Here is a 14,423-nt window from a genome sequence, read left to right as displayed (position 1 = left end):
AAAGCAAAATACCTTTACTCATTACCTTGAGACACTAAGCCTCCCGTCACCACCGTGGTTCTATAGGTAAGACTGGCCAAGGCTTCACAACCCTATAGTCCATGTATATCAACCGATTGAGGGTAAAACCACTGCCATATGTATACTAACAACCAACTGTTTAATCCTGAAAAAGTTCCAAGTGTAAACTAACAGGCTAAAAGGCTTGTTCAGTCAACCTGGGCTTTATCTTTTTTTCATTGTTATGCTTTATATTTAGTTGTCTTCCCAAAGCCCCTTGTGCTCAAAAATGGGACCTTTGGATGATAATCGGATTGTTGGGGTTTACAGATGAGTTGCTGTTAGGAAGTGGGTCAGACTGGAAGAGGTGTGGCATGGGGGTTCAGCTCCCTCCCCAGGCCCTCTCTTCATTCTCTTTCTGCCTTGCCTGTCATGCCATGATCTCCTCCATCATGACCCACTGCCGTGCCATCCTGCCTAAGACCCACCACCCACCACCATGCAGTTAGACTATGGGCTGAAGCTTCTATGGACCGTGAGCCAAAATAAACCTTTCCTTCTTAATTTATGGGTACTGGGTATTGTGTCTCAGCAATGAGAAAAGTGACTAAGATAGTCATTAAAGTAGAAAAAATCAGGAAAAGAAAGAGTACTCACCATAAAGAAAAACACATTTGTTGAGAAATCATTTGAAGTATAACAAGAATTGATTAACACAAACTGAATTTACTATTGTAGGACATTGTCTTAAATAGGGTTTAAATGTACTCCCAGAGTTTGTATCAGACATAAGATCCAAGCAGGACAGTCTCTTGTTTAATTATAAAATTAAATTATAACAATAAACTGAGCTGTTTCCTGTGCCGCTTAATTCACTATCCAATTATGTTTGCAAAATACATATAATAAAACTTCACACTGTTTCTTTGGAGCTATCCATGAAGGAAATTGCAAAAATAACAAGATCCAGTAATTTTTACCACCCAAAATGCTTTTTAAAACTATTAGAAAGAAATAGTATGCTAACTTCAACCTTGTTAAGATCATAATATTCTAATTGATAAAATTAAGTTCATTCCTAATAACTATTGTATAAATTGGTCACATTTTATAGAACAGGATCTGTTAGGCCTTTTATTTTGATTTAACAAACATAACTGCAATTACTTTATGTGTCCCGATTCTCCCTTCTACTTAGTGGAATGATTACTTATCATTGACGGCATTGCTCTGTTAATGAATCCAAGACATCATTTTGTTGATTTAGTCATTTTGCAGTGCTATTACCTACCATCATCATTTTATATTGCTGAGGAAATCCCAAATACCATCCTATTATCACTAGATTATCAACCATCTGAGATACTTCAGTCATTGATGTCTATGCTTTTCTTTTTTTTTCAGGCTTAAGAAAGATTGTTTTGATATTATGTTGAGAAAAGTGTTCAAGTTTAAATACTGAGATTGTTAAATATTAAGTTCTTATTATCCTAGTGATACTACTCTAAGAGCATCTGAAAATAAAAAAGGAATACAATTTTCACAAAATGATTATTCAAGAGAGATTAGTCCAGAGGAGAACATTATAAAGTCCAGAAGGGAAAACAATAGATAAGAGTGAAAGAAAATGATGATACAATACATGGAATTTGTTCAACTGTATGATTTTACAAATTAAAACAAATCTCCAAATGGACAAATTTCATGTTTCCATTGAGACACCTTTTTTATTCAGATACTATTCATTGTTTTCCCATTCGATTTAAGTTCAAAATTTGTGGTTTACATTTTTCAAGGAAACAGGAAAGGCACCAGTGAGGTATTAATATTCTCCCCTCTGCCAAGAAACAAATACTTCATGACATAAAAGAAGCACATCCAACCCTCAAGGAGCAAATAGTAAAACCCTTAAGAGTTTCCACTGCGTGGTTGGGTATCATAGGGCTACCAAGCATTGTCTGCTGACACTTTTGCCATTTTTCTCAACTCTTTGCAAGGTCTCCTTGGGGGCCAGGGATTTAGTTCAATGGTTCTGCCTCCTGCTTTGCAAACACAAGGTCCCGAGTTCAATCCCTGGTAAAAAAAAAAAAAAATCTATGCAAAGTCTCCTTGCTTCCTACAACTTAAATACTAAATACAATATGACAGCATTGAAAACATTTGTCTGTTCCTATGATTTTTCTTCTCCTCATGTTGTTCATACTTTTTTTTACCATATTCTTATCTTGGTTTTGATAACTCTTTTTCTTTTTAATTTATTGACCAGAACATCTGCTTCACTTTTGGGATATCACCTCATTTTGCCTTCTACAAAATACAGTCAAGTCTCTGGGGTCATTATAAAAAGTATAAATAAGAAAGATTTAATATAAATAGTCTTGAAATAGAGCATTTTGGTAGTAGCTTTACAAAGAAAGAAGATAGCTTCTTAACCCACTCAGACCAGATAAAGAGGAGCAATGTCAAACATGAGGAAGACTGTCAAACAATCAATAGATTATTTGCTAATTTTATGAATGAGGGAATTGAAGTATTGCAAGTGAGGCTTAGAGATTTGTCAGACATCTCTCACTAGTAACTGGAAAGAGAGGGGAAAGCCCCAAGTTACCTGAAAATTCCACAATGTTCCCACATCAGATTTCAGCATTGTCCTTGAACAGTGCACACAGCTTTTCACATCCAACTAGATCATGGAATTACTGAGTACACTGAAAGGGAGCCTAGTTTGCTTCTTTATTCATTTGAGTATTGGCAATTGTTTTCTTTGGCTATTTTTTCCTACTTTTATAAGTCATTAGTGTTTCTGAATAAATTTCAACATTCAGACACCACCAATATCTGCAGTCTACAAATATTTAATTTTCTGAACAGTTGCCAGTGGATTAGCCTGTGTTTTCACATTATCTTAATATACAAACATGTAGTTTTATTGAAGTTAATATATTTACTCTTTATCAAAAACAAGAATATAACTGAGGAATGTGGTGATTTTTCTTCTACATCTAGATACTAAAATCTGATTTCACTTTTATATACACATGCACAAACATGTATTTCCTCATTATCTTCTGAGCCAGTCTAATTCAGAGAAAATTTGTGGCAGTCTAAATTGATTTTCCTTATTATTATTAATACAACTATTATTAACAGTCTATGAACTCTCTGCTCAAGTAAGAGTGTTAAATGTGGCCAGTAATGTGTTGTAGTGATTAACACCCTAGACTTTGGCATAGGAAGAGCTCTTTACAAAGAATGTTAGAAGGAAGCATGGGCTCTACATACTTTTAGATCTTAGAAAAATTGCTTAATTTTCTTAGCTTCAGTTTCATCCTCTATTGAAAGGATGTGAAATTTTTTGATTAATGAGATCATTAGGCATATTAGAAATAACGTATATATAATATACAATATTTACTCCAGTTCCTAAATCACAGAAAACACTAAATAAAAGTAGAAATTTTTTATTTAGCTGAACTATTGCTTCACAATATGACAAACACCCTGTGAAGATTAATTAAAGCTAATAAAACAGCCTCTCATAATTTGTCTCACATATATATATATATGTATACCATGTCTGCCCCCCTTAAATCTCATTTTCTTCTATTACCAACAATGAGCATGAGTTGACCCTGGATTCTCCACTTCCTAATAAAACAATGGCCTTGTCTCTTCAGTCTATTTTAAATGTTCATCCATGGCTTAGCAGGCACATATAGATTGTAGTCCAGAGTTCTAACATGTGCACAACGTCTGTGTATGAAATCTCAAGTGAGATGCTGTACTACAGAGGGGAAGAAAGACATTCCTGTGAATAAAAAATGAGGTTTAGCACTCTCCCAAGGAAGGAACTATTTGTAGGCCTGTATTTTATTCTTTTATTCCAGAAAGGATTTGTTAACTCAGAGAACAATGTGAAATGTAAGATATTTGCATAAATTATAAAATGAGTGCAAAAGCGGAAGATTAAGAAGATGGAGTCATAGGGGAAAGCTAATAAGGGAAAAGAAAAATATGAGAAAATGAAGAAATGGAAATGAAGTGTTTGTAAAGGGGGAGGGAGGAGGGGTGAAGGGAGGGCAGGGACAAGGGGAAAAAATGAGAACCAAGACCTGTCATGTAAAGGTACAAGACTCCAATAATGAATGTAACTGTACTGTATGCCTAAAATGTACCAATAAATTCAGTGAGGAAAAAAAAAGAAGACAATGGAGTCAAAGCTGACAGCAAATTACAATTTATCTGGGACCTGGAATTCAGACACCTGGGAAACAATTACTTAGTGAAGAGAAAGAGAAGAGTTTGTGAAATCAAGAAAGAGCCAAGAGGAAAGCTAAACATCATGGAGAAACAAGACAACACAGACAAAAGAATGAAGCATTCTGGAAGCTAACCCCAGCCCCCAGGGAAGGGAACCAGATTCCACAAACACAGGGTAAGCCCGGAGAGGGTTGGCAGCACCAGTCATAAACTATGGACCAGCAGAGCCAGCTCGGTGGTGGGGGGAGCTATTTTGGGCTTCAGTGTGGGATTTTATTCTAAAAAGTGACTCTGTCCACATGACAGGCTAGCTTTGCGCAAGAAATCCACTTAACATCAGCCATCTCTTCAAGTGGCACAACCAGGAGCCATTTTTCAAAAGGGATTTATTGTTTAAGACTGAGCTACTCTACAAATGAGAAAGCACAGAACAACCGTACCGCAGAGTCTCTGAGGTCACTTTAGCCAAGTTGACTGGGAGACAGCCACAGGAGGTAGTTGTGAAGAGGGGAGGAGCCGAGTTTAAGCGGCATTTCGGGTTGTGGAGGACCCAGTAGTCCATCCTCGGTGGTGAGAAGTTAGAGTGGTTGTGTGGCATCTTCTGATGGGGTACGCTTGAAAGTGCAGGTATTGAGTCCTGCAGACTGCTTGGCTCCCCTCCCTGACCATTTTCAGCACAGAACTCATTGGTCTGTTTGCTTTTCCTGCCTGCCAATGTGACCAGAGATATACTCCTGCTTGGACATTTGCCAGGTCTCGGTATATGGCAAGAAGGGGCCACCAGAGTAAGCAGAGGACCTTAGAAGCCCACAGGCTACAAAGTTACTGTAGTTTTAAATAGAAGCTCTCCTGTGTACACAAATGGCACAAACAATAAAGGCTCTGGGGTAAATACACCCCTGAGGCAGGTAATATGCCATTGACTGAGATAGGCAGGGCAAGATTCAGCATCCACACAACTAACAGTGGGTATAGAAGCTCAATAGGGCCACAGTGTGACTCACTATCCCTCCTCTAAATCTAAATCGTTAGATTTTCAGGATAACTTTTCTTTCCTGTTCTCATCTTCCTTTTCTCTTTTTAAAATTTTGTTTCTCCTTCCCCCACACCTCCATTTTTATCATAATTACTATAGCCTTTATTAATGTTGAGCTTTTACCTTACTCTATATTATTTCTGATTTCTATTTTAATGGTGGTATACTTACTGCTTTTAAATTTTATTATGCACTTATATCAATTATGTTTTTGTTTCTATATTATTCTTGCTAATTTCTATTACTGGTGACATCATTGTTGGTTTCAATTGGGTTTTGCTATATATCAATATCTGGGTTGTCTTTACATTATTGTGGCTCATTTTCTTTTCTCTGAGTGGTGTTGAGGATCAAGCGTCTCCAAAGAAGGCTGGACAATAATAAGACCCTCAAATACAAGTGGAAAACATATCCATCCTAGCAGATGCACAAATCTCAATATAGAAGCACAAGAAGTATGAAAAAACAAAGCAACATGATTCCTAAAGTTCCATAATTCATCAGAAACTTAATGCAGTGATATCAAAATTGATGAGATGCCAAAGAATTCAAAGGAGTAATTTATAAAATGATGAATGACTTCAAGGAAATAAACAACTAAATGAATTAAGGAAGACAATGCAGGATATGAAGAAATAGTTGAACAAAGAGAGAGATTCTGAAGAAGTGCCAAACAAATTCTGGAAATAAAATGCACAGTAAGTGCTTTTGAATAATAAAAAAAAAAAAACTCAGTGGAAAACCTCACCAAAAGACAGGACCAAGCAGAAGACAGAATTTTGGGGCAGTGATTCCCTAAGATATAATGCAGCTGACAATTTCCTGTCTCCTAGTGTCACAATGCAAAACATTATTCATATGTTTGTGGCGATGCTGGTATAAACAATTTTCTTTTTTAATCATATTTTTACCATACCATTTTTATGTTTTCAGGTATGGCTGCCTACAGTTACATGCTATAAAGATTTGCAGCCTAGGATCAGGAAGCTACCCCACACAGTGCAGGCACGTAGTAGACTATACCATCCAGGTTTGGGTAAGTATATTTATGATATTTTCACAACCATGAAAGAAACTAGCAATGCATTTCCTGGAACATATCGCACCCATGGTGAAGCGACACACAACTGTAAATAGCTACTTATTTGTCTTTCTGTGACACAACACAACACAAGAGAAATAATAGTACACCTTCCATATGAGAGACTCTAAAAATGCTAAAATGTGAACTTGTTTGTTCACCTTCCAGTGATCCTTATGGAGGGATAGGTGGGGCATTTACAGTCAAGCTCATGGATAAAGGAAATAACTAGAGTCAGGTTGCTTGTGAGAGCAGCATGACTTAGGCAGAGCAGATGTCTTGGTGTTGACTCTCTCTTCCTCTGATTTGATCCCAGTGTTCCATCTTGTTTATGTCTAGAGATTCTTGCACACACACACACACACACACACACAGCCTCATACTCTTACAGTTGGGGCTCTGGGAGGTGATTGGATCATAGGGCATGATACTCATCGGTGGATTAGAGTTTATAGCTAAATGTGATGTTGGGAGGTAAACCCTGGTTAGAGGAGGTGGATCCCTGGGGGTGTTGCTTGGGTGGGTGTATTTCCCTCTCTCTTCCCTTGATCTCTCTTTCTGCTTCCTGCTGCCATTCTTCAAGCTTTTTCTCCTCTACCACACTCCCTTGCCATGCTGCCATGCCTTGGAGCCAGCAGACTATGAACTGAAACCTCTCCTCCTTTAAATTGTAGGTGCTGGGTGTCGTATCTCAGCAACAAGAAATTAACCAAGATTGTACTTGCCCTGCCTGTACTCAACCACAGGACAGTCTTAATACCTACTGATCATCAACCCACCCTGAACTGTCATTTGTTGAAACCTTATGGCGAAACCTCTATCTCAAAATTGAGACAGTCATTCATCAATGTCAAAAACAAAATTCCATGCGGGTGCCTGCCTTGAAAAAAACTGAATTCCCATCTGGCAAGATCCTAATGAACAAAGGAAAGTTTTATGTTTAATGAAGCAATTCCCTTGTAGTAGATTTTTTTGACAGCTGTACCTTGGGGCCATCGCAGTTCTGGCTGCATTGCTAAAGCTTCCCAAAACAGACAAAATCCTCAAACAAACATGTATTGAAGTATTGAAATGCACAAGACACAACTGTTCCTTTTCCTCTTTCTGATTCCACAGAATGAGATAGAATTTAAATCAAAAATTAAACTGAGGTTTAGCTACCCAATTTCTCTTTATAGTGTGCATTTTGGCAAACTATTGCACGCTCACTAAAAAAAAATAAAACTAACTAAATAAGAAACAGACATATATACTTAGGAAAAGGTTTCGTGAAAAAATAAAAGATATTTCAGAATCCTTAAGGACAATGGTGTGAGAACCCTGAATGTGTGTCATGATGTACGCACACATAGGGTGTGTGTGTCTGATTCCTATTACAGAAAATAAATTGTAATATCGAAAGTAAGAAAACAGTAGGAGAAAAACATTGGGCAAGTCCAAGAGCGGTAAAAAACTATCACACTGTGGTTCCTGAATTTATCAGGAAGAGTACAGATTGGGCTCCCCAGCATGCATAAGAGAAGAAGTGCAAGATTTCAATCAATATCCTAAGATATGTTTCTCCAAGTACATTGTTTTCCTATGAATGATATTAGCTATGAGTAACAGAAAATCCAAAACAGATAAGGAGCTGCTTAAATCCTACAAGAAGGCCAAGGGAGATGTCCGGTGTGGCCATATCATCTGGCCATTCCAGAGCATAACCTTTTCTTTTTCTCATCCTCAGCTCATGCAATTCAAATTCATCATGAAAATGTTTTTCTTTGCCAGCATTGATAACGGAGAAGAAGCTGACCAAGTGAACAAGCCTCTCTCTTTTAAAACTGTGCCCTTAATCCTAGCTCTTTCACGACTTATCATAACTATGTTATTTCCCTGAAAGCAAGCTTGAGGTAAAGGTGTAGCTGCAGAAAGTCTGGGTGAGAATGGAATTCCAGGAATCAGATATACGGAATGAGATAAACTGGGCAGGGGGAAAATGTTAATGGAAGGCTAGCTCCTCCAGTAGGCTTTCCAAAGAAATTCTGACAAGCCTCCTAAATGCCTCTCGGTACTATACACTTGGCAACCCCATGGGGAAGCATTAGTCCATCAGCTGCCATCCCTGAGTAGCCACAGGTACCATCGTGAGTACTAACATCTGATGGAGCGCAGGAATTGCTACCCCAAAATACAACACCTGGGCATATTGAATGTTTTCTCCTGAAGGAAACTGAGAAAACTGCAGAAGCATGACAGTTTCTTTTATCTCTCCCAAGAGATCAGAAGCAGGCCATAGTTCCTCTCACCAATTCTGCCTGAAATCAGGCTATAAAACATATCTGACCTTCCCCGAAGTAGGTCTTAAGATCCTCATGTGTCCCATTCTCAGAGGAAATAAATAAAGACATAAAGATGCCAAGAAGAATTTAAACAAACAGGCGGTCTCCATATATTCTATGTTGCTATAGCAGAGTACTGCAGACTGAATAATTTAGGAAGAACAAAGATTTATTTATTGCACTGTGAGGGGCCAGGGAGTCCAAAATAAAGGTGATGCATCTGTCAAGGCCCTTCTTGTGGCATAATCCCATGGTAAAGGGAAAAGGGGCAAGAGGGTATGTGACAGAAAGAGAGGATGGGAGAGAGGGAAGGAGGGCGGAAAGCAGAGAGATGGGGAGTAAATGAGCAAGCGAAAGCAGACTACAATCACCAATTATCTTAAATGAGTCGCTGTTGAGGTAACTGGTCAAGGAAGGAAGAGGAAGGAAGATGTGCTTGGAAGAACAGGACAGTAAATGACTGAGTTATAGGACCAAGACGTCCATCTTAATCCCTGGACTCAGCAGGAGGACTCTCCCCTGTGTGCGTGACAAGGATGGAGAAGCAGCCAATAGTACTGGCTCCACTGAAGTTTGGGTGAAAGCGATAGAAGTTATCTGTAACTCAACTACACACTTGCCAGTATTTTTTCCCCCTTTCTTTCTTTCTAAAAAAGATGCTAGGCATTGTGTGCGTGACAAGGATGGAGAAGCAGCCAATAGTACTGGCTCCACTGAAGTTTGGGTGAAAGTGATAGAAGTTATCTGTGACTCAACTACACACTTGCCAGTATTTTTCCCCCTTTCTTTCTTTCTAAAAAAGATGCCAGGCACCCACAGGGAAATAAGAAATACCAACTGTACCTAAAGTTGAATGGTTTGTCTTTACGTAGATTTTCATATAGTGCTGCCAGAGTGCTGCATACTTTCTTTGATTGCCAGTCCCATTTGTTTCAGTTACCTTCTTTAACAGGAAAATTCAATACAAAAATGTGTTGTAATGTGTCTTTTTATGTGCTATAAAATTCAAAGACAGACACACGCGTTTGAGCTATCGTACTTTAAATAGTTTTCATTGTGACGACTCAGGAGCCTCCCAGGGCTGCAGACTTCTACTTCATAAATGTCTTTGAATGTTCTTATGCTGAGCTGCACGAACGTCTTCATTTATTTCACAACTTTAAAAGCCGGCCATTTTTAATTCTCCAAGACCTTGAACTTGCCATGTATCTTAAAAGGCTCACTGACTGTAAGATAAGCTCTATCTGAATTTGGGATTATATTTATAAAGAAGTAAAATTTTCTCATAAACTGATTTGTATGTATGACATTTTTCTTTGTGCCTGAAATATTATAATGGCTTATGTTTAATACTCAATCAACTTTTATTATTTTCTGAAAATGCTCTTATAAGTGGGAGGTTTCATTCAATTCTATTTTTCTAAACTTACTGTCAGTTATTATTTGTAAAACAGACATTCTTTATAAATCAGACTTATTTGAAATAATCATGATGTTATTTATACAGATCATATGTAAATAAATTCTGGCTTGCAAATTTATACATAGTATTTTATTCTTAATAAAAATATTTCAAATATGCTACCTTGATATTTTGTAAATATTCTGGATATTGTGTGAAGAGAATATTACATGAACACTCACTTCAGTAATCCCTAGCTTCAAGAAAAATTAACGTAGTTATCAACTGTTGAAAATTAAGTATACTTTTTACTTACCAGCTGGTTATTTGGGTGAGACAGTTAAGACATCAAACATCACCCTCACAAACAGAGTAAGATGCAAGTGCAAACAGCAGAATATTTGTCATGATTCCTTTCCCTCTTGCTTCCAGCTCCCTGCTGGCCCTAAGCAATTTCACACTAACAGCAGTGGACATAAGATAAGCACAAATATTGAACATTGCCAATCACAACAAAGCGGACTTGGCAGCCCTGGCACAGCCACTTACACCAGGGTGAATCTCCTAAAGCTGTCCCACCACAGCCAGGGAGAGCTCCTCTCTGGAGGGAACGGCCTGGGGGAATGGAGGATGTGCCAGGGTGAGTATCCCAGAGACCACAGAGCCAAAATCAGCAGGAGGGGGCATAATCAGATCAGCTGCTATGAAATGTTTACTTTGCCTGATAACTAGAGGAATCAGTGGGGGAGGATGGCTGCAGGGCCTCAAGTAGATGCCCCTGGAATAACACTGGAAGGAGATGATGTGCCTCTGAACATATCACAGCAAGGTGTGGACAAGAAAGCAAGAAGATAGAAGAGTTGAATGGTTGAACTGAACAGGGTAGGCTGACAGAGAAGCGAGAAGGACGAAGTTTGACGGCTGCACTACAGGATGGTGGGGACTATTCACGAAGCTGCAGGCTATCTGGGGGAGTAGGTGTGCGAGCCAGCGTGTGCAGGCTACTCTGCATGGTCCTCCCTATCACAGAACAAGGTTGGCTTGCAACAGGGATATTTGTTATGTAAGCTAGGTGATGATGACCACACGGCAATGCAGAAGGTAAGAAACAGCTGGTCTCAAAAGGAACACCTTCCCAAGAGAGTCAGAAGTGTGTTTACCCACAGAAGAGGTTTTTTGATCTTTCAAAGCAGGCCACTGGCCCAGAGCAGCTGTGAATGGCACTCTTTAGACACAATATTGTCATGGTCATTGCTTGCAAGTCCACAGCAGGTAGAAATAAGGAACAAGTTTTCTATGGGCTCAGCCCACCCTGTACAAACTGGCTTACAGCACATGATACTTAAAAATAAGTTCATTCAAATGTTCAGAACTTCCCCATCAATCTTTTCTATCTCCTGTGGATTCACTGCCCAATCTACATGAGTACTGTTAGCTCTTTGCTCTTCTCCATAATTGATTAGAAGTCATGTGTTGTCCCTTCACCCTCTCTCCAGCTCCCCCTTCATAACTCACCACCTACCTGCTCATCTCACCAGGAGCTAGATTTCTAGCTCTTATAGGCTCCATCTCCACTCTTTGGAGGCCTAGAATAAACTCTGCTAATTACACATTTCTGAATATTTGGAGTCTTTTCTATTCGACCATGTAAAGAAACTTCTCAACTTGGGGTTGGATTACATCCTAGTTAACTCATGGGAACTTGAAAACATTGGCAGTCAAAAAAAAAAAAAGTGTGTAATACACCTAGCCTACCAAACATCAGAGTACAACAACATGGCACAATATATAGTCCCCAGGATTCCCATCATAATTGCATGGCTGACTGGGACCTGTGGCTCCTTCCACTTCCCAGAACAGTGTGTGTCATACTGCACATCACTAGTCCGGGAATAGATCAAAATTCAAACTCCAAAACATGATTTCTGCTGATACATTTCATTTTTTTACCACCATAAAGTCGAGAATCATTTCTAAACTTCATATGTTGGGGACTCCCTATAATAAGGTCCCAGTGACAAGGACTTTTTTATGGTCTCTCTGTACTCATGATGATTCCAGCAATACCTGGAAAGTGTCAGGCCTTTCATATATATTTGGTGGACCGACACCACACGCTCATGCACACTGTGCTATGTTAAATGGTCACAGAAAAAATAGAACATGTGTCCCATTAGCCATATGGGCACATTTGACTTTGTCATGAGCAAGAAATGCCACAGTTAGAAATAAAACCTCAGTTTTTATTAGTAATTCTTGAGGAAAAACGCATTAAGTAAACTGAAATGTCTAACTGTTTTTGTAAGCAATAACTAACATTATTTACTTTATTCTTTTACAAGCTTACCTGCAGAATAAAAGGAATACTTCCAGAAGTCAAGGTTTCTAAGAACACTTTTCAAGGTCAGAGTGTCCTCTTTCTTCCTTCCTGGGAGTACTGTGTTGCACTCACCACTGAGAGAGGGAACATTTCCTACCAGGCTCCTGGAGCAACACATCCCATGAGCTGTGCAGTTGTGATACTCATTTTGCAAAGTGCTCCAGGCATGAACTATAAGTGCCAGAAGAGATGGGATAACTAAAGAACATTTGGACTAGGAAGACTAGGAATAGAGTCCAGGATTCATAACAATACACTTTGTATTGTTTTGGTTCTTGCAAGTATGGAAAATAAATACTCAAAGCTAAATAGGCAAAAGACAAATATTCAAGCACAAGTACGCACAGATCATCTTCTGAATATAAATTACTTTATGGGCTTTTATGTTTTTAAAAAACGTTTGCTTTGTTAGCTGAGCCAGAATCACTGACCATTTAAACAATACTGGTGTCTATGATTTAGCTCTGACAGTAACCAATGATGCAGTGTGCACATACCTCTTCAATCTCTGAGCCTTCGTTTTAACTAGAACAGAATAACTGTCTACAATTATCTTGACTCTCTTGACATTCTAATGCTGATTCTGGCTTTAAACATTACAGAAATAAATGCATAATTTTGATACCCCATGTATATCTCAGTTGTAGCTGTAACTCGAATCTAATCAAATAAATGCTTTAATTCATATCTCCCCACTAAAAAGACAGTACAGACCAGCACCATTGAGTCCATTTTCTCTGTGGCCCCAAAATGAGAGATCAGCTCTCAGCGCCTATAAGTCCAAAGTCCATTATCTTACTTATTAGATTAACAAACACACTGGTTCTTTTATCTCTTCCTCTCTTTGTGTGTGGCCGTAACAAAATACCCAAGACTGGGTACTTTATAAAGAAAACAGGTGTATTTATTTCACAATTTCTAGTATCTGTTCGGTTCTGGTGAGAGTGGTATGGCAGATGGCATCATGGTGGGGACATGTACAGAAGAGGTGAGCTGCTCATGCAGAAGAGGAATGCAGGGGAGCAGCCAAGCTTGTTCATAACTACTTTCTCTCAGATGTCCCATGAGAGTGAGGACGTACTCTCTCAAGAATAGGAGTAATCTTTCTCATCCAATCACATCCCACAGGCCCCACTTCTTAAAGGTACTATCCCATGGAACTTTGGGAGGTAGACCACATCCAAACCATAACACTCCTCTAATCTCTTCACATCTCAATTCAGCCTAGAGCTTGGTGAACCCAGAAAAATACAATCCACTGAAAATTCCATGACATCTGCCCTCATCTCCCACTCTTATCCCTCCCTTCACTACAGGAAGCCACCAGGGACAAGGAGAAGGCAGGTGTGACTGCAAAGAGGGAGAGCGTGAGGAAGACAGCTCTCCACACTTGCCTATAAAGGCTTTTTACTCATCATTTCCCTTTGCTCTTTACCTGGGTCATTCTATAACTTGCAGTCTAGTTGACAGTTAAACAGATTTGTGGCTTGTTAAATGACACTTGAAAAAAAGCATAAGGCTTAACCTAAAGCAAACAAATCTGGAAGTAATTTACAGAGTTGATGAATCTGGTGTAATATCTTCTGACATATTCATCACGCTATGTCAATAAAGGAAACTCAGATTTTGGAAGAAGATGCACTACACTGAAAAGACTGCTTCCGTGTGTTCCCCTTTTAGAATAGTCTGCTTGAAATAAATTACAAAGTAGTACTAGATATTTAGACCCATGCAACACTTTGTAGTTTTGTTAAAGATTTTCAAATATTTTCTTGTAGTTTGAGCAGTATTCTGCCACCCTCGTGCAGGATGGAACAACTGTGACCTGTGGCTAGCCTCCTTCTACATCGGAGAATATTAAGTATATCTTGAATGAGAGAATAGTTCTCTCATGTTTACAAGAAAACACCAATATGGTCTGACTTAGAATAAATGTTTTGTAT

The 14,423-nt window shown here is 38.7% G+C and overlaps 1 protein-coding gene across 1 annotated transcript in view; it reads right to left on the bottom strand.

The window, feature by feature from the left end:
* The window catches only part of Pxdnl (peroxidasin like), a 442,040-nt gene that overhangs the window by 354,082 nt on the left and 73,535 nt on the right, over positions 1–14,423 (bottom strand). Inside the window, 1 exon segment of the mRNA XM_033759138.1 lies at positions 4,696–4,719. Coding sequence (XP_033615029.1) covers positions 4,696–4,719 — 24 coding nt within the window.

The sequence above is a fragment of the Fukomys damarensis genome, unplaced genomic scaffold (genome assembly GCF_012274545.1).
Source record: "Fukomys damarensis isolate Sample0158 unplaced genomic scaffold, DMR_v1.0_HiC HiC_scaffold_5, whole genome shotgun sequence".
Classification (NCBI taxonomy): domain Eukaryota; kingdom Metazoa; phylum Chordata; class Mammalia; order Rodentia; family Bathyergidae; genus Fukomys; species Fukomys damarensis.
Note: the sequence above shows the minus strand (reverse complement) of the source record. Positions and strands in the feature narration are given on the sequence as shown.